General features: G+C 45.3%; 1 protein-coding gene across 1 annotated transcript in view; it reads left to right on the top strand.

The window, feature by feature from the left end:
- Window positions 1–19,628, top strand: part of PLCD4 (phospholipase C delta 4) — a 35,057-nt gene extending 15,429 nt beyond the window's left edge. The window contains exons 4-16 of the mRNA XM_083489451.1: window positions 2,244–2,472; window positions 3,398–3,527; window positions 4,374–4,605; window positions 4,969–5,170; window positions 7,127–7,271; window positions 7,705–7,857; window positions 8,419–8,586; window positions 9,496–9,652; window positions 10,157–10,273; window positions 11,612–11,790; window positions 12,591–12,726; window positions 13,917–14,066; window positions 15,805–19,628. Coding sequence (XP_083345577.1) covers window positions 2,244–2,472; window positions 3,398–3,527; window positions 4,374–4,605; window positions 4,969–5,170; window positions 7,127–7,271; window positions 7,705–7,857; window positions 8,419–8,586; window positions 9,496–9,652; window positions 10,157–10,273; window positions 11,612–11,790; window positions 12,591–12,726; window positions 13,917–14,066; window positions 15,805–15,908 — 2,102 coding nt within the window. The 3' untranslated portion in view covers window positions 15,909–19,628. The remainder of the gene's footprint in view (window positions 1–2,243; window positions 2,473–3,397; window positions 3,528–4,373; window positions 4,606–4,968; window positions 5,171–7,126; window positions 7,272–7,704; window positions 7,858–8,418; window positions 8,587–9,495; window positions 9,653–10,156; window positions 10,274–11,611; window positions 11,791–12,590; window positions 12,727–13,916; window positions 14,067–15,804) is intronic.
- The last annotated feature ends 1,727 nt before the right edge of the window (window positions 19,629–21,355 follow it).

Raw genomic sequence — 21,355 nt, 5'->3', positions numbered from 1 at the left:
TTGCAGAAGCCCCCACATGAAACTGTTTAATGACAGTCTGGCAACACCAGTCATTGAAAGAGATCAGAATGCAAAAATTACACAGTTCCAAGCCAAAGGACTACTTAGCTTGATTTTTAAAATTGCTGGGCTGCAGCAGACTTCCACTGGGGAACAGGTATTTAAGAGATTCAGGGCACAGGCCCATAACATAAATGCTAATTTAGATGCAAATTTAGATTGAATTTCAGACTGGGGTGTTAAAACTCTGACTCTTGATGTCACGGGGTGCCAACAGGATGTTCTGGGAACAATACAAATGGATCTAACCTTCAGGCCCACCTTCAATCTCTTGGCAAGAACTGCTTGTCCTGATCCACCAGCTGAAAGAAAAGCTTGTGGGAGTGGTTGGTTGCAGGGATACCAAAGAAGGATGTCAAAAAACGCCAGAGTTATCAGTTCTAGTGCTTTATTAAAAGAAGGTGTAGACTTACAGCAAATCAGCCTGCCAGGTCTCCCAGATGTACAGATGTAGGATGGACACTGCAGCAAGGCAATGGCTTGTCCGCACCCAAGCAAACATGTAGACATCCTTTATGTACAAAACAGCATACACCAGTTTACTCAGAAGCTCCCATCACATCTGGCCAGTGAGGCCATGGGTGGCAGCTATCCAAGGCTTCTTCCCCTCTCAGGGGCTAGAGCCCAGCGTCCCAAGGTTCACAGATAAGCATAGCATTGACGCAAGCCACTTAGTATACATCAAAGCAAGTGGATGTAAACACACTTGAGCTCATTCTTGCAACAACTACCAATTATTTTACGGTTACCTCAACTACACACACAAAAGCGCACACACTTCTTCTCCATCCAGCTGCTGCCAATACTTACTTGGCATTATCCGATATCCAGCAACAGATCATCACAATGTGGAGTACAAAGGGAAATGTTTGTGTGCATCTGCATCTGTGCATGTTATGTTCTGAATGTCTTGCAAGAGGCATTTTAGATGTGCCTGTCTAAAAACTAAAAGAGCACTGGGCATGGTGTACTGAGCCTGACTTTCATATACGGTGACACTTGAAGCGGGACTGATCCTGTCACAAACATAAGTGAGGTGATGACCTCAGGCAGCAGGTATTGAACATCAAATTGCCAGCTAATTTAATTGAAGTTTTTATGCATGTGGTGCAATTTATACTTTCCACCTTGGTCACTAAAATATGTTTGGCTGGAAGAGAATATACTATATTTGGATTCATCTTGAGTGCTGGAAGTTGTGCATCTTCCCTCTGTCTATTGCATAATCTGTCCTAGTACTGGATGTTTTCGTTCTGTCATCCACAGAGATGTTTAATTTTCTCTTAGAGATTCTGTGAACGCTCACCCTGCTGCTGGAACTTCTCCAGGCTAATGGTCCACTGGGTGAAACTATCTTGCCCACAACTGCCTTTGAGATGTCTTCCGCCATCAGTTTATGCTGGATGTACATTATTTCCCAACATTAATTGATCCAATAAAATGCTTTTTCATCTCTTCCCCTGTGATCTGCGGAGGTCAAAACTCTGTGACAGCACAGTAGCTTGGGACAGACAGGATAGGAAGGGCTTGTAGTTCAGTGACAGAAAAATCTGCCTTTGACACAGAAAATCCTAGGGTCAATCCCCAGCATCTCTAAATTGGACTGAGAAAAGACCCCGTCTGAAATCCTGGAGAGCCAATATAGGCAATAGAGGCCTAAATGGATCAATGATCTGACTCAGTATAAGGCAGATTTCTATGCTCCTACGGGGTTGTTCAACTAAGGTAAAGGTAAAGGACCCCTGGACAGTTAAGCCCATTACCGTATCTCATCAGTGCTAGGATTTCCACTTGTGCAACAGGACACACCCCATTGCTCCCCCAATGTGGGTCCTGCACCCCACAAAATCAGTTCCAGAGGGTTGGGGAAAACCCCTAGAACGTATTAAGGAGCATGCACAGGGGAAGAAGAAGTGGAGAGGGTTCCACTGCACAAGCTGAAATCCTTGGGCTGATGGCATCTTCACGTAGTGCTGCTTTGGATAGAACCTCTAGTAAAGAGTTGGGTGAATAGACAGACAGATTAAATAAGTTGAATATGTGAATAGATAAATGCTAGGTAATGATGCTGATGCTGTTTCGTGTGGGGCCCAACCTAAGAAGCAAGGGTCTAATTTTGTACCTTAAGCTCTAATCTTTGCATGAAGGCTGATGTTTCTTGGTGGTTATCCCTCTCTCCCAAGTCTCAGTGAGTGATGTGGAGACTGTGCGTGAGGGACACCAGTCGGAGGTCCTGCAAAGTCTAGCGGAGGAGTTCCCAGCCGAATGCTGCTTCACGGTCGTCTTCCACGGGCGCCGTAACAATCTAGACCTAATTGCCAGCTCAGCGGAGGAAGCTCAGTGCTGGATCCAAGGCCTGCGGCGCCTTGTGGAGATTGTCACTAACATGGACCAGAAGGAGAAGATGGATCAATATCCTTATGTTGAATTATTCACTGTCCATTTCCATGAATGTAAAAGCTAATCTTAAGAGCTCAATTTTGTATTTGTTCTCCAATGCTGGAGATACTACCCAGGATTCATATCAAATATGAGGTTGATATCAACTGTAGCTTGGTAGCAGAGCACAAGCTTTGCACACAGAAATACTGGGTTCAATTTCTGGTGTCTCTAGGTAGCGCTAGCAAATACTCCTACCTTAAATCCTGGACAGTTGCTGTCAGCCCATGTAAATGATCCTGAACTAGAGGGCCAGTAGGTCTGACCTGAGATAAGGTAATTTCCTGTGTTCAATTGCTGACACTTAGATCTCTTTCTCTCCTTTCCTTCACAGCTTCAGCTGTCTCCACTATCTCTTCTGTGGTTCTTCCCTATCAATTCATTACTTCTGTGGTCACACCGTGTCCCTCCCCCTGCAATGAACCAACCTTTCTTCACTACTACCCAGCTATGTCTTGCCTGAACTGCCCATTGTTCCAGTCTGCTTTGGTTCTGGCTCTTCCTCTTTTTATAAGCACTACTTGAAGTCATGCAAAACTGCAGATAACAGATTCCGAATAGAATGTATGGGCAGGGGAAGGTGGTGCCAGTTGTTGTATTTTATTGATTTCTGCTGTGAACTACTCTGTGATTTTAAATGGAGAATAATACATAAATGAACTGGCCAATAAATAGGTAACATTTTGAATGAAGGGCTTAGTCTTATGAAAATTAAACCCGTGTTGGTGCATTTCAACAAGATGCAATTGTTAATAGTTGCCAAATTCTAGGGCTGTTTCTCGAAGCATCTTGGCTGGGCAACACTAGAGTACACTTTTACGCTATGGCTAGTTTTGAAGACTTAGCTTTGCCCGGCCACTATGAGACTGTTTTCCTTGACCCACGTCTTGGGCTGCACATGGATCTGTGACTGGTTCATGAAAGCTGATAAGGACAAGGATGGACGTATGAATTTCAAGGAGGTGCAGCATTTGCTCAGGATGATGAACGTGGACATGAATGAAGACCATGCCTTCCGGCTCTTCCAAGTAAATTTGGGTGCTGTGGTGGGGAAGTTACGGTACTGGGCTGCATAGGGAAATCCCTGAGCTTGCTCTTCAAAAGACTACAGCACCTCATTTCCACCCATGATACACCATAGTGCACATATATTCACTTCTGTTTTTCTTTGCTCACACGCTGTGCCCCCAAACCTGGCTATTCTGTTGTCCAGTGTCATTATATCTCTCCGTCAAAGCATCATCCACCTGGCTGTGGCTCCTTGCCCATCTCTGTGTGTTGTCTGTTGTCTAGTCAAACTCAGTGATATAGTACAGAAATCACTGCAGGTCACGTGCAGAGACATCTCATGGCATCCCCAAGTCTCTCTATTATGTTGTTGATCCCAATGGGGGCTGACAATAGACACTGGCAAGAGCAGTGGTGGATCATCCCAGATCCAGAAGCTGCCCCCCATCCTAACCACACTCTTTATTTAATCCCTGACCCTTTACTACTCCTGCCTCCATATAGTCATTTTATGGTAGTTTAAAGCTCCTTGGGCAAGGACCACATGGCTATGATGTACTGTGCATCAGCTAGGGCACATTTAGTGCTGTAGTAGCAGCAGCAGCAGCAGCAGCAGTGTCTTAATGAGTAAACCTCTGATCCTGTATGCCCTGTGTAGCCAATGTGGTACCCTCCAGATGTTGCAGACTACAAACTCCCATCACCATCCTTCAACCACTGGCCAAGCTGACAGGTTGGAGTTGTAGTCCAAGCCATCTAGATGGCCTCACACTGGCTGGCTCTGCCTTGCCCCATTGCTTTTATCACAATGTTCTCCTTTCTGCACAAAGGACCCCCTTGGTCAGAGACCCTTCCATTCCTTGCAGATGGCCGACAAATCAGAGACAGGTACACTGGAGGGGGAGGAGTTTGTGCTCTTCTACAAAGCACTGACTCAGCGGGACGAGGTGCTCGAGTTGTTCCAGGAGTACTCTGAAGATGGCAAAAAGCTGACACTGTTGGAGTTTGTGGACTTCTTGCAACAGGAGCAGATGGAGGGGGCTGGCATTGATGAGCTCGCCATGGAGATGATTGACAGATATGAGCCGTCTGAGACAGGTTGGCGGGGTGGGGGTGGAGGAGGGGGGAGAGCTGGCGGGCCCACAACCTGGACAAGTGCCCCCAGTTAGCACAGGTTGGCCCTTGAATAGTGCCAAATCCTCTCTCAGAATAGGAGCTCCCAGGCATTGAGGGGGAGAGGGTATCTGTGTGTCTCTCTTGTCCCACTAGATCTCCACAAAGCACTTATCACCACCTGTATCAGTTTCATGACACCAATTGCCATAGAAACTGATGCTTTCCCCCAGCACTCCAAAGGCTCCTCTTTCATGGGCTTTGTCCAGTTCAGTGTCTTTTGTTTTTTTCAGAGGCTAATTCCTCCTCAGTATTGTTCTCTCTCCAACTAGCTCTCTCTTCCCACAGCCAAGGCTCGCCACATCCTGAGCATTGATGGGTTCCTCATGTACCTCTGCTCCCCCGATGGCTCCATCTTCAACCCTGAGCACAGGACGGTCTTTCAGGATATGTCTCAGCCCCTCTGCCATTACTTTATCTCCTCCTCCCACAACACATACCTGATGGAGGACCAGCTGAGAGGACAAAGCAGCGTGGAGGGATATATCAGGTAATCACAATCGAAAGGCAGTTGACTCACTTCCATAACAAAGCCACTCACAAGATACCTTTCACCATTATGACCTCTGTAAGATGTGCTCTTTACACAAAGCTTGGTGACCAAACCACTTGATATAGAGCAAACTCAAATACATGTTAAGCAAGAGAAAAGCCTACCAGAAACCTGCATCTCAAGGCCTAGTCCCCAGATCTCCTCAGCTTTTTATAAAACATTGACTGGAATTGTTTCACACACTGATGATTGGATTCCCATAGATTGGATTCCCTCAACATTACAACCTCTTCCCCCCAAAAAACTTTCCTCACTTATTGCGCCTGAGAGTGCAGTTCCTCTGCAGTAAAGTAATGACATGACAAAGGCACCAGAATGCCAGAGATGTCAGCCACTGGTGGTATGGTTTCAATTCTGGGCCTTCCAGAACCAGGCCTGGAGCCCAATTTCCAGAACCATTGCTTCTGTGTTGGAAACCACAGGCCTTCTAGGGTAGGGTTACAAGAAGTCAAAATCCACTAAAAGGCACTATCCTTTCTTAAAGGGGCAGCATTGTCATTCCTTCTACCTAATACCAATACACAGGTTTGCTATCACTAAACAACTGACCCTTGTGGGGGCAGAACAGCCACACTTGGCTTTACTCAAAGTGTGCAGAATTTTTGGCTCTCCAGATGTTGCTGATCTATAACTCCCATCAGTCCCAGCAAGTATAGCCAATGTCCAGGGGTGGTGAGAGTTGTAGTCCAGCAACATCTGGAGGGCCAGATGTTCCCACAGCTGCTTTACTCTTCCCACTTTCTTCTTCACTTTCTGGTTCAGCAAATCTAAGGATGGAGGAATCTGTCAATTTCTCCCAATTCCTCTTTTTTAAGTTCAGTTCCACATCATATTTCCACATCAGTTTGCATTTGTTTGTTTTTTAAGTGTCTTTATGAAAACCTATCAGCATCTTAGTGATGATTTCTTCCAATATACATTTTGTATGCAATTTTGCCTAATCTAGGTTTTTGCAAAGCAACTTTCCTTACTATAATGCATCTTGGTGTGCTATTTTCATGAACATATGCGTTTTTATGCTTACTTTACACTATTGTACACATTAAATGGTTGGATAACTGCACTGCAAAATTCAGAGAAATGTGAATGTCAAAGAAGCACTATGTTTCAATTTGTGTATTTTTTGAAAAGTGTGAATTATGGGCTCACAAAAAGGTACCCACATTTTCATGTTATCCACAACGTTTACTTCCTGCCTTTGGAGTGAAGACGGATGTAATGTGTACAGAGTGGAGGGGCTGAGCTGGAAATGCTACTTATTATTTCCCCTGAAAAATGGTTCCGCAAGTTTCAAGTAGAACATAGCTGTGTCCAGTGCTGACTGGCTTCCCCACCCGTTCCTGTAATGTTGCCAAGACCCTTCAATCCCTGGAGGAGTTTTGTAGTTTCAGAAGTGCCCATTTTGAAATAATAAGGTGATTAATAAATGGATAAAATGCATGAAAATTCATGCAGCACTTAAAAAAAAAAATACCCCAGCTGAACCCTGGTGAGAAGGGAAAACTAGTAGGTGACCCAGCATTTGATATTCTTTGATTTGCTGCTGTGTGTACCTTTTCAGTGATGAAGTTGAAAGGAAGCTGGGCTTTCACCCTGTAAATCAGGGACCCACTCAGACCTCTCCTTTTATATTACCTTGGTCTTCATCCCCTCCAGTTTAATATTCAAGCACTGAGCTTGAATGCCCCCAAAGTGGAGAGATGCCTGGTGCAACCAATGCTGGTTTCAGGCAAGCACAGGCAAAGTATGACCTGAGAACCTTTTTACCTCAAAGGATTTGGCATTGTAAAAAGTGATTCTCCCACCCCCATGTTTCAAGCTAGCAGCAAAGGGTGCTACTCACAGACCAAGAGGCTAAGAAGGGCTCATGAATTGCCTTCTTTTCCTCTGCAGGGCTCTGAAGCGGGGCTGCCGGTGCCTAGAGGTGGACTGTTGGGACGGATCTAATGGGGAGCCCATTGTCTACCATGGCCATACCTTTACCTCTAAGATCCCCTTCCGGGAAGTTGTGACAACCCTCGATAAATATGCCTTCCGGGTAGGTTGGCCTTTTCTTCCACAAGGGATGGGGTCAGCAGGGTGGAATTGTGAAGGCTGCTAATTTGTTATCCAGCCGAATTCAAGGTGTCACTTTTGATTAAATTCCCCCAACCTCCAGACGGCACATCAAAGTTGTGAGAGCCTAATTTTAGTTCCAGTTGTCCCCAAACCCCTCCCTTTTTTAGATTTAAATAGGGCACGCCATCTTTCCTTCTTGTTGTTTCAAATGGTTGTGGTTCCATAGTTTTGCCACATCCCAGCAGTGGCTTCATTTCCCTCTATCCTACTTGTCTGGTCTCCAGGAATCCTAAGGGTGGCTCGCTATCCCTCAAACAGTTCTATTCCCCTCATTATGTCATCAAACTCCACCTTCAACCTCCCACACTTTAGGGCTATTACTGCCCTAACTTCTTATGTCTCCATTCTCCCAGGCTTCTAAATACCCCATTATCCTGTCTCTTGAGAACCACTGCAGCATAGAGCAGCAGGACATCATGGCCCAGCAGCTGAAGGGGATTCTGGGAGAGCAGCTCCTCACCACCACCATTGATGGACGTGTCCCAGTGCAGTTGCCTTCACCAGAGGTGGGGACATGGTGTTGTCAATTGTCTTTCCTTAACCTGGTCTTACAGAGCTTGACTGCAATCCTAGGACTGTTATTTTAACACTCAGGTGACCCAAATTCTGTTACGTATTAGTCTGATGTATTGAAATGGTGGCCATAGGAAGGGGAGGAGCCAGAGGTGAGGGGTGAAGGTTAAGGCAGATGAAGGGACTGGAGGGGGTTCCAAAGGAGCTATTGTGGGAATTAAAGCATTTTTTGTCAGAACCACTAAAGGGAACTTCAAGAAGAGAATTAAAGGCAGAAAGGAGCACTGGAGGAACAGAGGTATTGGAGGGAGAAGTATTGGGGACACTTTGTTAAAATTATGGTGAAAGATTGAGTAAAAGGACATCGGGGGACCTTTAATTGAGCAGGATGTTTGCTGTGAGCATATTTAAGAGGCTGTCATACTTGTGGAGCAAGGCAGAGCTTTACAGGACAGCCTGGCTGAGCTGGTGTTGCTAGAGGCCCTTCCCCATCGCCTGAACTCAAAGCATCATCATGTCTGCCCTGATATGACCCACCCTGTGTCCTCATGCAGGAACTGAAGGGCAAGATCATCCTGAAAGGGAAGAAGATTGGACACCTGGAGGATTATTTGAATGGGCATCTGAATGAGCCGCCTGAGCGGGAAGAGGAGGAGGAGGAGGAAGAGGGACCAGAGGCAGAGGAAGAAGTCCTGCGCAATGAAGACAAGAAGAAAGAGAAGGTACATGGAAACCCTGGTTAGTTGGCTCTTTAGAGGTAGTGGCAGCTATGTTTTGAGGATCCATCCTGGAGTTGCCTGCACAAAGTTCACATAGCAGTTAAGGTACGTCCAGTCTTTATGAGCATTCATTATAATGTGTTTGTGGGGAGGTTATGCAACAATTTGCCAGCCAAGTGTTGATACGTCTTCCCATTAATCGTTTGCTCATCCCTCAATTTCAATGCATTTCCCCATCATTTCCCCAACTGCTATGTTTGTTTGCTTTAAAAAATGGTTGCACTAGTGTGGTAGAGCGATATGCACTTGAACCTCACCTGCCAGATACCGACAGGTGGGAGGTACCTGCCCGCAAAAGCAGGAGTGACTGACGACAATACACACATACAGGTTAGTTTTTGATAGAATGTGAGCTACATTGATTCTACTGGGAAACCCGGAAACCCTGATCTGGAGAGAAAGCAAACTTTCTTACACTGCACTACAGCCTTTGAATCATTTGGAGTTGGTGGCTCTTTCTCAGGAGCAAAAGGGGGCTCTTCTCCTATCGCAGGAATATGTGAAGCTGCCTTTGTATGTGAGTCAAACCACAGGTCCATTGGGTTCTCTGACTAGCAGCTCTCTCCAAGCTCCCAGGCAGGGTTTTAAATTAGTCTTTTTAAAAATCGGAAATGCCAGGGATGCAAAGCGCATAGGCTCCCTGCTGAGGTATGACTCCTCCTAACAAAAGACAGGTAAAGTTCCCAGGGCCAAAACTCTACTTGCCCCTCACCAGTTAAAGGCAAAAGGAGCCTTCCCCCCACTAAGCCTGATATTTTGATTCTATTTTTAGCAGGTGTGGGACTCAATCTTACTCCCGTGTCTGCAGTACACATGGTCATCATTTACAAGTTGGTCTCACGTTCTTTGCAGAAGGCCAAACAGTCCCTCTCCCAGGAGCTTTCTGACTGCATTGTCTACTGCAAGAGCGTGCCCTTTCACAGCTTCCAGCACTCCCGCAGCCACTACAAGTCTTACGAGATGTCCTCCTTTGCTGAATCCAAGGCCCGCAAGCTCATCCGAGAGGCTGGTGAGAAACCGGGGATGGAGGCAGCCAGCAGGCAAGACATTAGGAATGTGCATTGGCGGGCCCGTGACTCCTCTGACTCCTCCCCAACATACACTAAGATGTTAATGTTTTGCCCCATATTGCCAAGCAGTCAGAAAGTCAGAGGCAGCCCTCCCTGATTCAGTTTCCTTTGGGTCAGAGAACATACCAGCACAGCATAGTGGAAGCAAATAATCTCTTGTAAGCAGGCAGCAAAGCTACTCTAATTCTGCATCAAATTCCCAGAAAGCAGTTTGTGAAGACCTACACACGCATTGGGGTGGGGTGCGCACCCTAATTTCAACTAACCGGCTAGAAATTCCATGTTCTCTGTCTACATTTTAGGTAAACTGGATGCAAACTGTTTCTCTGACACACACATCACTTAGTTGCAGAGGGTCACATTCTCCAAGCACTAATAACTGGAGACGGGGTTCCCCAAATACCAGATTTCTAAACTTTTGGTGTGCTAACTACCTCCTGCAGGAAATGACTTCATCCGCCATAATGCCTGGCAGCTGACACGCATCTTCCCCAGCGGTCTGCGGACGGACTCCTCCAATTACAACCCCCAGGCAATGTGGAATGTGGGGTGCCAGCTGGGTATGCCAGCCCCAGAAGGATTTAAGGGGTGGGTGGGTGAGGAAGTCACCCTTGTGTGTGTTTTTTCCAGAGCTGCAGCTCCCAGAGTGGTCTAGCCATCAGACCCTCTTCCCCCGGAACTTTGGGGATTGTGAGCGGAATAGAGTCTCCTAGCATCTCTTGGCACCTTGAACAGAGTGCAGGATTGTGTGTGTGTGTGTGGAGGAAGCCAGGACTAAAGTGGCGCGATACTGCTTTAAGTGCAGATGGGGCTTTAGATGGCTTTTAAAAGGGAGATTAGACAAACTGCTGGGGGATAAGGCTACTGATGGCTATGAGTCATAATGTCTGACTGCTACCTGAGAATCAGCAGCAGCTTTCCTCTGACTAGCAGTCACTGGGGAACGAGAGGGAGACGCAGACACAGAGAGACACTTGCACATCTGATTGACCATTGTGGGAAACAGGAGGCTGACTAAACAGGCCTTTGGTTTGAGCCAACAGGGCTATATTTATTCACTTATTCCCACAAATGCTGCCTCCCCTTCATTTGCCTAGCCTCAGAATCCTGCTTTCTGGGAGGGGGACGAGTTGTCATATGCCAAGGAGTATTTTTGGCAAGATGGCAATCTAGGGAAGGGTTAACTACTCCTACTACACTGATCCTCTCCTGGAAATCCCCTCCTGCATTTGTGTCTCAGCAAACTTTGCTGAAGTAGCAAGCTGTTCCACCCTTGGATATTGTAAGTAAGTAAGTAAACCTGATCCCAGCATCTGAAGGCACATAAGGTTACGACATTGCAGGTCTGGGGGTGACTGTCTGGGAGCCATATGTATGCCACACTGGGTTCAGAAAGGCAAGATGTAAAATAAATATACAGTGTGCTTCAGGGTGTTCAAAGTGGTGCTTTATAAATAATAGTTATTTATTCTGCTATTGCCAAGCTTTAGCAGTCAAAACTGGGCTTTACAGCATGGCTGTTCTTATATGGGGGAAGGGTTTTCCCCCCAACTCTTCTGAATGTTGGTTTCCTCAGCTTTCTTCAAGCTTGCAAATGCGGATTCGAAAGGCAGGAACTGAGGAAAGATAGAGATCCAGAAATGGGATAAGCTGCAGCCAGTGAAAGTGGGTGTAGGGAGGGAAACACTAAGACAATGATATGTCATGTTTTCTCCCCCATTATTAGGGAGATGTGGGTTGATGGCCCTCTCTCCACAGTGTGCAGTTTGGGCTTTAATTTGTATTTCTAAGATGCCTTGTATGGAAGAAGCTAGCAAGAGCTAGAAGACTGCTCTCTTGTTTGCCTCCAATTGCTGCTGGTCTGAAAGATTCCTGTCTCCTCCTCCTCCTCCTCCCAGTGGCCTTGAATTTTCAAACGGCTGGTACAGAGATGGACTTGTGCGATGGGCTCTTCAGTAAAAATGGCCGCTGTGGCTACGTGTTAAAGCCGAGCTTCATGAAAGACCCAGAGACAACCTTCAGTACTGAGAACCCCCAAAGCAGGGAGAATGGTAGCCCCCTGAACATAGCCATTAAGGTACTGTGTGAGTTTGTTGCCCATACCTTAGCCTAACAGGGCTTTTAGGATTTTAGAGAAAAGCTTATTGGAATAAGAAGCTTCTTCCAGATGTCCATGAGAGAATGTGGCCCCCATCTTGGAAAATTTCTGTCCGACCTAGAGAGAGGCTTTATCTACCCTGCTATCTTTTAATAGCTACTCAGTGCTACTATCCTACTGCAGATGTGGGGAATATTTGACTCTCATGTTGCTGAACTAACATGGCCACTGGCCATGCTTCTGGGGCTGATGAGAGTTGTAGGTCAGCCATATCTGGAGGGCCAAAGTTCCCCTATACCTGGTTGAGTCAAAGATCAACTTCTGTTGGGAAAGCTGAGTTTGGGATAAAGTGGTACCTCGGTTTTCGAACGTCTCCTTGATGAACGTTTTGGTTTTCAAACGTCGTAAACCCGGAAGTAAATGCTTCAGTTTTTGAGCACTTTTTGGAAGTCGAACATCCCACACAGCTTCCATTTTGAGTTTTCCCAATTGAGTTTTTCATTTTGAGGCTTCCGTTTTGAGTTTTCGGTTTTTGAACGTTTCAGAACTCGAACGGTCTTCTGGAGCAGATTACATTCGAAAACCAAGGTACCACTGTATCAAGCAGGCAGAGTGTTGTTCCAAGTCCTTTGTGTCTTTGGGCTTATATGCCGAAGTGACCAACTTCCTTTGTCACTGTTTTGAGCTGCGTGAGTTGCAGGGTACAGTTGCTGACACATTGCTGTTTGCACATATGGACTTGACTGCTCTTCTATGCTCACCATAACCTTCTCTTCCAGATCATTAGTGGGCAGCAACTCCCCAAGATGCCCAACAGCAAAGAAGGCTCCATCATCGATCCACTAGTGCGAGTGGAGATTCATGGGATCCCTGCAGATAGTGCCAAGCAAGAAACCAAATATATTGATGATAACGGTGAGGCAATTCTCTTGGTCATTGTAAAGAACTGCTGAGATGGGGTTTTATGTGGACCTCATGCATGTGTCAACATGGATGCCCCTCATTCTTATTTACTTAAGGATGAATGAATATCCTGGTGTTATCTGTGCCAAGGGAACTCAGATTCTACATTTTAAAAAACCTAATTCTTCCATAGGAATGAATGTCCTTAAAATACTAGGCATGTCAGGCATGGTTTTAAATTGTGATGTTTTTGTTTTTGGTAAGAACTGGGGTGGTAAAGTACAAGGAAGCAGCAGAGGTGGAAACAGGTAACAGGGGAAGGATTTATTAGGGGGACTTGGAGCCCCAAAGAAGCAAATAACTCATGTGTAGGGCATATGAGCCACCTTTGGAAGCCTTGGGTTTCCATGTCTGTGGCCTACCACACTGGGCACAATCCAGCAAATGTGAGTTGTATGACTAAGCCTCTTTGAAAACAGTGGATTGGTATGTGATGATGTTCTTATGCTGTTCTTATGTATTGTATTTATTATTTTAGCCAGTTTGAAATGTCTTACCTAAAGAGCAGCCCATAAATACATTAAAATAAAACAAAATGAGTTGCAGCCGATTTGTCCCATTGACATAAGTGAAGCTTCACCTCATGACTAACATGTGTCCATTCTCCATTACATTTTCCTATTTTCCTTCGCACCCAGGCAGGGTAGAAATTTGCATAGTCATTTTGAAAAGGAAGTTGAACTTTGCAAAAAAGGTAAATTCTCCACCAAGGTCCCACAATAGTATATGCATATCTTCTTCCTTCTTCTTTGGCGACCACTCGTAGCTGAGTAAGATTGTCTTCCATAAACATAGTTTTAACAATGAGTCCGTAAGTGACTGTGGAGACCAATTCTGGATCCACACGTCCTTCCACAGTGGGGACATTGGTTTCCCACTTAAAGGCATCTTCTCTCTTTTTTCCTGAAAATGCTAAAAGCCCAGTTGGACCATTCAGAGTGGTAGAAAAGTGATGCAAAGAGGGCAGGTGTTTTTGAGGTTAGACAATAAACTGACCAGAGCAGTTTAGGAATCTCAGAAGCAGCAATGCAGAGGGAAGTTGTGTGAGATTTTATGGAGGTGAAGATGGAGAGAGGCTGGGGGACACATACAGATTATGTGCTGTGACAACACCCTCTTTTCACTTTAATATCCCTGGATAGGTTTTAACCCACAGTGGAATGAGGCCTTTCAGTTCCAGGTTTGGGTACCAGAGCTGGCACTTCTGCGCTTTGTGGTGGAGGATTATGACAAGGCATCTCGGAATGACTTTGTGGGACAGTACACTCTACCTCTTACTAGTGTCAAAGCAGGTGAGCATGCTGCCAAGATCAAGAGACGAATGCATCCCTGGCAGGTCAGTCAAGGTTAGCCAGAGACAGTTATTTGTGTACATAAGGAAGGCAGACTAAGTTACCCCCTTCAACAGAGACTGTAACAACTCAGTAAATCAGCACATGGATATTATGATTACAGCACAACACAAAAGTACATAGGATTAGATCCAGACTCTGGGCTCATCCACACCTCCGTTTGCCCTGCCACTTTCCCCTGGAGAAACCTGTGGTTTACTGGTAAATGGAGCCAAACAGCAATCAGGTTTTCGTTGAGTTGCCATTTGTTCCAATTCAGCAGTAAAGAGCATGTTTTCCAGGGGAAAGCAGTGGGGCAAAGGAATAGTCACTTGGACCTATTTTCCAAGCACAAGACAAGTGGAAGTGTGGAGGAGCCCTTAATGACTACCAGGGCCCTTCTAACCATGTCTTCTCAGAAGTACCGGTAAATCCCACTGAGTTCAATGAGGCTTACCCAGGTAGGTGGAATCAGGAGTGCATTGTAAGCTTGGATTCAATCAATCAGTTTGATTGAGATGCAGTTAAAGATGCTGCCCTTTTAAACCTATACAGCTGCTCCCTGAATTCTTTTTTTTTTTTTTTACTTTTAATCCCAAAGCAGGCCTGACGTTTATCACAACACACAAATTAACTCTCCCCCATGAGAAGTACAACTCACTTTGCAGGATGGCCGGGGGGGGGGGGCAGGAATATGTATTATTCCATCCTCAGAATCAATGGATTTGCTTCCTTAGTATTAGTTATTACCATACTTGTAGCTGCTCCTAGATCACACTGCAGAGTTTTGCATTTCCATCCCGTGTACATACATTAATTTTTATTTTTTGTAGGGGGAGGGAGGGAGCTCATGTTGCCTCCATCTAGTGGAGAAGAGAAATCCTGGGCCCTGTATTGGTGCTAGAATACACACTTCTACAGGCTGTAGCTGTGATCAACCGAATAAATGCATCTGCTGCAGGACAAGCAGAATATATATATAAAAAAATCTACTCAAAGGAATGGGAGAAACCCAGAATTTGTAACCATTCAGAGGAAATTCAAGAGACAGCCAGGAAAAGCTGACTATAGAGACAAATGTGCTCTCTGCCCATGGGTGTAGCCAGGAACCTCAATGTACTTTCAATGCTTTTCAATATTTTTTGTGGATTGGGGGGGCAGTGGCTGCCCCCCGATCCCCCCTTGGCTACACTCATATCTCTGCCTGTAGCATTATCTAGAGGTCAGCAGGAGAGCACAGGCTATGCATGCAGATGAGCCCTGGTTTGTGTGTGTTTTTAGGATCCCAGCAGGGCTCTGCTGGTTATAGTAGGCAGAGTTGGGCTGGATGGACCAGTGGTTTAACTCAGGGATAGCAAGCATGGGACTCTCCAAGTGTTGTTGAAGTATAGCTCCCACAATCACTGGCCATTGGCCGCAGTGGCGTAGCGTGGGGGGTGCAGGGGGGGCCGGCCGCACCGGCCGCAACATCTGGGTGTTAGGGTTAGGGGGCGCAAATCCACAGGTTAGGGGGCGCAAATTACTTGCCTTGCCCCGGGTGCTGACACCCACGCTACGCCACTGATTGGCCGTGCTGGCTGAGGCTGATGGCAGCTGGAGCCCAACAACATGGTTGGTTACCCTTGGCCCAACTCAACACAAGGCAGCTTCAAACACTGTGCATGGCTCTTTTTTTTTTTTTTGTCTGTCTCCCATGCAGGATACCGCCACATCCACCTTCTTTCCAAGGATGGAACGGGGATCCCACCAGCCTCCCTATTTGTCCATATCCAAATCAGGGAGTTGTCAACAGAGAGTGACTAAAGCAACTGTGTCTCCAAATACAGCTCTTCCCTCTCTGCCCCATTTAGGTTGGAGAATGTGGGGGGAGGGGAGGGAAGGGGACAAGAGTTGTCTTAAGAATGGATGCCATACCCCACTCCATCTGCCTGCCTCTCTTGTTCCTACGCAGCACTGGACTGAAAAGTTACTTTGCACTACTATATATATATATATATATTATTATTATTTTTTCAAAACGAAAACCCAACCCAACAGTTTTGTATCATTTTGCTGCTATTTTTTTAAAGAAAGAATTTAAACTATTGTGATTTGCACAGTTCCCAGACCCTCCAACTATATCTGTCCACTCGTATGGTTCAGTTTTAAAATCTACCTCCGTTGTGCAAAAAGGGCAGGACAGGGTACTGCAGCCACGAATGGGACCTACCCCAAAGCAGACTTAACGATATTCAAAAGGAAGGGTGAATTTCTTTCAATAACGTCAGCCAACCATCAAGTCTTTCCAAAGGGCTTTGTTTTTCCACCTGTCTTCAAGGGCAACTCTCCTGATCTGGGCCCAGAAGTAGGTCCAGTCTGCTGGCCACCTTTAAAGTAGCATCAGAAGGTGGCTGATCAAGCTTTTCCTGGATGCTCCTGACAAGATTTGGCAATAACCGAGAGAAGCGAGAAAGGATTCCGGTGTTGATTCTTGTGGCATCTCCTCTTTCTAACTGAGCAAAAGAGACAGGAATAAGCTAAGCTGTTGGACCACCTGCTCTTTTTCCTTGCAGATTGCATGAGAAAGGGGAAACCCTGCTCTATTTATTCCCCTTGCCCAATCTGAATGGTACTGATATACTGCAAGATTTTCCCTTCCTCGTCTCCTAGCTGTAGCCCTCCCGTTACCACCACCCAGTTAGCAGCTAATAGGGTGCTTGTATATATGGATGTTTATCGCTTAGCAAACATTTGACAAGATGCATCTGGGAAACTGACATCGCACATGGAAAGCCTTCCACAGAGCCGCTAACAATACTTTCCAATGGAGACAGTTTGCACAGCTAGGTAGAAGCCATCAAATGATGTACATTGTGTGCCTATGATTATCAGCCCTCAGGGAAAGAGTAGAAAGGACTTATCCCACTGATTCCTTGAAGACTGCCATAAAGATAGAAGGAATGCCAACAACTCCTTTTCTCAGCTCAATAACCATTGGCTTCCTGTCAAGTATGTGTTGGCCAAGGAGCTCTGACAGTCTAATTCTGCCTTTATATAGAAAGATGTTGGCTAGACTCGAATCATCCTCTAAATCAACTCCAAGTAGGAAGTGATAAGATTCTTATAGATGAGCTTGTCTTTTTCTGCATCAGCACTAACAATATTCATACAACTGACTCCTCAGTAAGAATTCTTCCACAGCAGGAATGCCTTGGTATTCTCAAAGGCTCCATAAACATAACGCCTTTTTTCTGATGCAATTAAGATGCTAGCTCCACAAAAATGTGATGAGAACAATGGTCACCAACACAGAACCCACAGGTGACAGTGCATCAACTAGTTCCTATGGTGCTCAAAAAAGGTCTCAGCAAACATCTCAAAAATCCCTAATGTGCAAGAGACTATTTGAGCTTCTTGTTCAACCCTATTTCATTAGATACGGATTGTACACGCTTTTCGTGTCCTCCTCCCCCTAATGATTGGGGGGGGGCTGGGCTATCTGTACCATTTGTGGTCCTCCTTGTCTGTTCTCTTAGTCATGTGGTAGTCATTTTCTGTTATGCCACATTCCTACAGCAGCCATTTTGTGACTGGACCCGCAGCACTTCCTCAAAAAATGTACCCAGTGGCACAATTCTTATTACTGTTATTATTAATTAGTTTTGTTTCCTGCCCTTCATCCAAAAATCCCAGGGCAGTTCACAGTAGAAAAATACAAAATGAGAATACAAACTGCATAATAAAACGTAAACAAAAGCAAACCATTAATTCCCCTCCCACGAATACCGTACATTTAAAAGGCTACAGAATGCTAATCACTTGAATGCCTGGTTGAAGAGAAATGTTTTCACCTGGCACCTAGGTTCCAGGTGGCCTTCCCGGGGGAGAGCATTTCACAAACAGGGAGCCACCACAGAAAACGCCTGTTCTTATGTTGACACCCTATTGACCTCTTGTGGAGGCACACAAAGAAAGGCCTCAGATTATGATCACATTGTTTGGGTAGGTTTGTGTGGGGAGGGGCAGTCCTTGAGGTATTGCAGTCTTCAGCCGATTAGGGCTTTATAGGTCAAAACCAGCACTTAGAATTGGGCCTGGAAACTAATTGGCAGCCAGTGCAGTCAGGCCAGGATTGAAGTAATATGCTCAACCTGTTTTGCCCCAGTGAGCAGCCTGGCTGCCAAATTCTGCACCAGCTAAAGTTTCCGAACCATCTTCAGAGGCAGCCCTACATATAATGCGTTGCAATAAACTAACCTATAGGTTATCAGAGCATAGATGACAGAAGTTAGGCTATCCCTGCCCAGATAGGGGCATAGGGGTAGGGCCATCAGCCCAAGCTGATGGAAGGCATTCTGGGTTGCTCAGGCCACCTGAGCCTCAAGCGACAGCAAAGGACCCTGAAGTACCCCCAAGCTATGTATCTGCTCCTTCAGAGGGAGTGCATCCCCATCAAGAACCTCCCATCCACCCGGTGTAGGGAATCACCCACTAACAGTACTTCAGTCTTAGGTGGATTAAGCTTCAGTTTGTTTGCTCTCATCCTGTCCATTACCAAGGCAAAACAACAAGGTTGCTTGCCCCTATAGCCATGGCTCAGCTCCTTACCATTTAGTCTGGTCTCGCAGTAGGTATACTCCAGTGCTTTTGTGCTCAGTTGTTAAATTATCCAGTCACACAAAATAGTGCGTGTACAACTTCCACATAGCAGCCACAGGCTTCTGCCTCTGAGAGGCAACCCTTTTGTGTGGAATGATTTTTGCTGGGAAGCAGAAATAGCAGACAGAACTACAGAGGCCTGCTGGTTGAAAAATCAAAAGACAGGATAACTCACCGCAACTCTAAGGTAGCCAAGAGAAGAGGAATTTGATACTATAAAAGCTGTCTCCATCTTAAGTCTAAATGGGCTAGAGCAGTGAGGCAGCCAATGTGGTGGCTGCTGAACTACAACTCCCATTATCCTTTACCATTAGCCAGGTTGACCAGGGATGATGGGAGTTGTAGTCCCTCATCATTTGAAGTACACCCTGTATGCACCCCACTGGAAGCCAGTTGCACTTTGCCAGTCCCAGATCAGGGATAGTCAGCATGATGCCCTCAATGCTGGACTCCAACTCCTAGCATACCTGGCCACTGAACATGCTATCTGCTGATGATGATGATGATGGGAGATGTTGTTCAACTATATCTGGAAAGTGACAGGTTGGCTGCCCTTGGGCTAGAGTCTCACAGAGCAAAAACCTAATTCATGTGGAAACAGCACTTTGGCTGTGACAGATGTGACACAGTTACCTGCAAGCTAGCTTGCCTGTTTACAGCATGCCTATGCATCCAGTCAGCTTGTCTTGTTCTCTAGCCACAACCCTCCTACTTGTACATCTTTGTTTAACTCAGGTATGTTTACAGATGCAATATATGTCTAAAAATGTCTATAGCAATGCATGGAATGTCATTTACTTCCCAAATACTGCCTCCTTTGTAAAGGGCCGAGACCCTACATATGCAAATTGGTTTTATCAAAATAATAAAAAGACAAGTTAAAAATGGTCTGAAATTCCCTGTTGCAAGGTGTGCCTAGAATGCTGGGAGTTTTAAACACTGTAAAGCGGGGAGCTGAGGAGACATACAATTCTGCCATGGGGTAATTTATGCACATTTTCATGGCTTCGTTTCATTGCACAATTTAGATTTTGGCTAACTGAAGGTTGGGAATAAAGATTAAAACACAGGGGAAATGAAGAGCTATAGAAAAGAAGCAAAGAAGTCCTATGTTGTCCAGCATCCCATTTCCCATGAGAAATGAGAAATCCACAAGCAAAACATGAGCATGTAGGAACAAAAAAGCAATGTTTAAGACTACCACAGCAGTAGAAATCAACCTTAAATTTGCAATTCTTAGGAAATGGCAGTACCTACTCAATTTTCTGTTAGAAGACATCCATTCCATGACATAATCAAAGCTGCAAAGCATTTCATAAATGTTGTGGGCTACAGAAAAAGAAGAAACACAAACCCCTAGAGTTTACCATAAAATGAGGAAGACTGGGCTTAGCTGAGTTTCCAAAGCAGCGGACATCTTTCATTCACAGCAACCATATGCATATACAATAACAAGAGGGAGACTCTCTTTTTGTGCATCACACACTCACACTCAAAACACAGCTCTTGGAGTAGCAGCTCAAACTAGGAGGCAAAGGATGGCTCTAGGTCGTGGTGCCAGTTCTGTTGCCCAGAATGAATATTTCTGGTCTCAAACACATCATTTATGGGGAAATAAAGGATGGGCGAGTGATCTGTGCATATCACAGTGTACACTAGAGTTAGTAAACACACATGAAATTTAAAAAGTGGACAAGTATGCCATGACCTTATTGCTCAAAATTTTTACAACTCTCAGTGTTCTGCAGCCTCAGCACCTAACTTGCCTTTCAGCAAAAGTGAACACACACGTCATGAGCAATCTTCATAGAAAACACTGCAGGGGTGGAAAGTACGTGAACCTGAAAGGCAAGGCTTAGTTTAGTAAAGCTGCCCAGAAAGTCTTGCGGCACAGTACCACGATGTCAAAAATCAATTAAGTGCAGCTATAAACTCACTTTGTCATAAGGGTTTCCAAGACAGCAACCTGCTAAGTGCTCCTGGCCTGTCATAAAGAGGCTTTATCAAATGCTCTCATCATTTGCAAGCTGGAACAAACTGATTACTTCCAAGTAAGATTGACATGTGTCCCTGCACTCCCTAGAAGGAAGGAAGAAAATGCCAAGCTTTTCCCACTACAGCCACTGGCAAGAAGTATATACAAGACCTTCCATGCTAATTTTGAAATTCCTGCAAGCAGAAAGCAGCTCTTGCAAATTAGCACTGTCTGATTAAAATGAACATCATTCCACAGTAACACAAATGTCTGGGGTAAAAAATGGTAAAGGTAAAGGACTCCTGGATGGTTAAGTCCAGGTGGATATGAAACGAGTAACTTCATTTTTAAATGCATCAGGCAGAAGGCTGGTAGCACAAAAATGTACTTTGTGCATCACAAAACTCTGTCCTGAGGTCCTTGGATGCAACTTTCAGCATGGAAGACCATTTCCCAATACTGCAGACTTATTAGAAAGCATGGGACCTTATGAGTAACTATTCTCATACCAAGACCCTTCTTCAGAAGCCAGGCTCAATCCTCCCTCCCAACTTCTATAAAGTATTGTTTCTCCCAGCACTCACCCTTCACCATGACTGCCCTATTGGGCAAAGCAAAGAATTCAACACCATCAAAA

The sequence above is a fragment of the Podarcis liolepis genome (genome assembly GCF_965112155.1).
Source record: "Podarcis liolepis genome assembly, chromosome: 1".
NCBI classification, from domain to species: Eukaryota; Metazoa; Chordata; class Lepidosauria; order Squamata; family Lacertidae; genus Podarcis; species Podarcis liolepis.
This window is presented reverse-complemented; position numbering and strand designations above follow the sequence as displayed.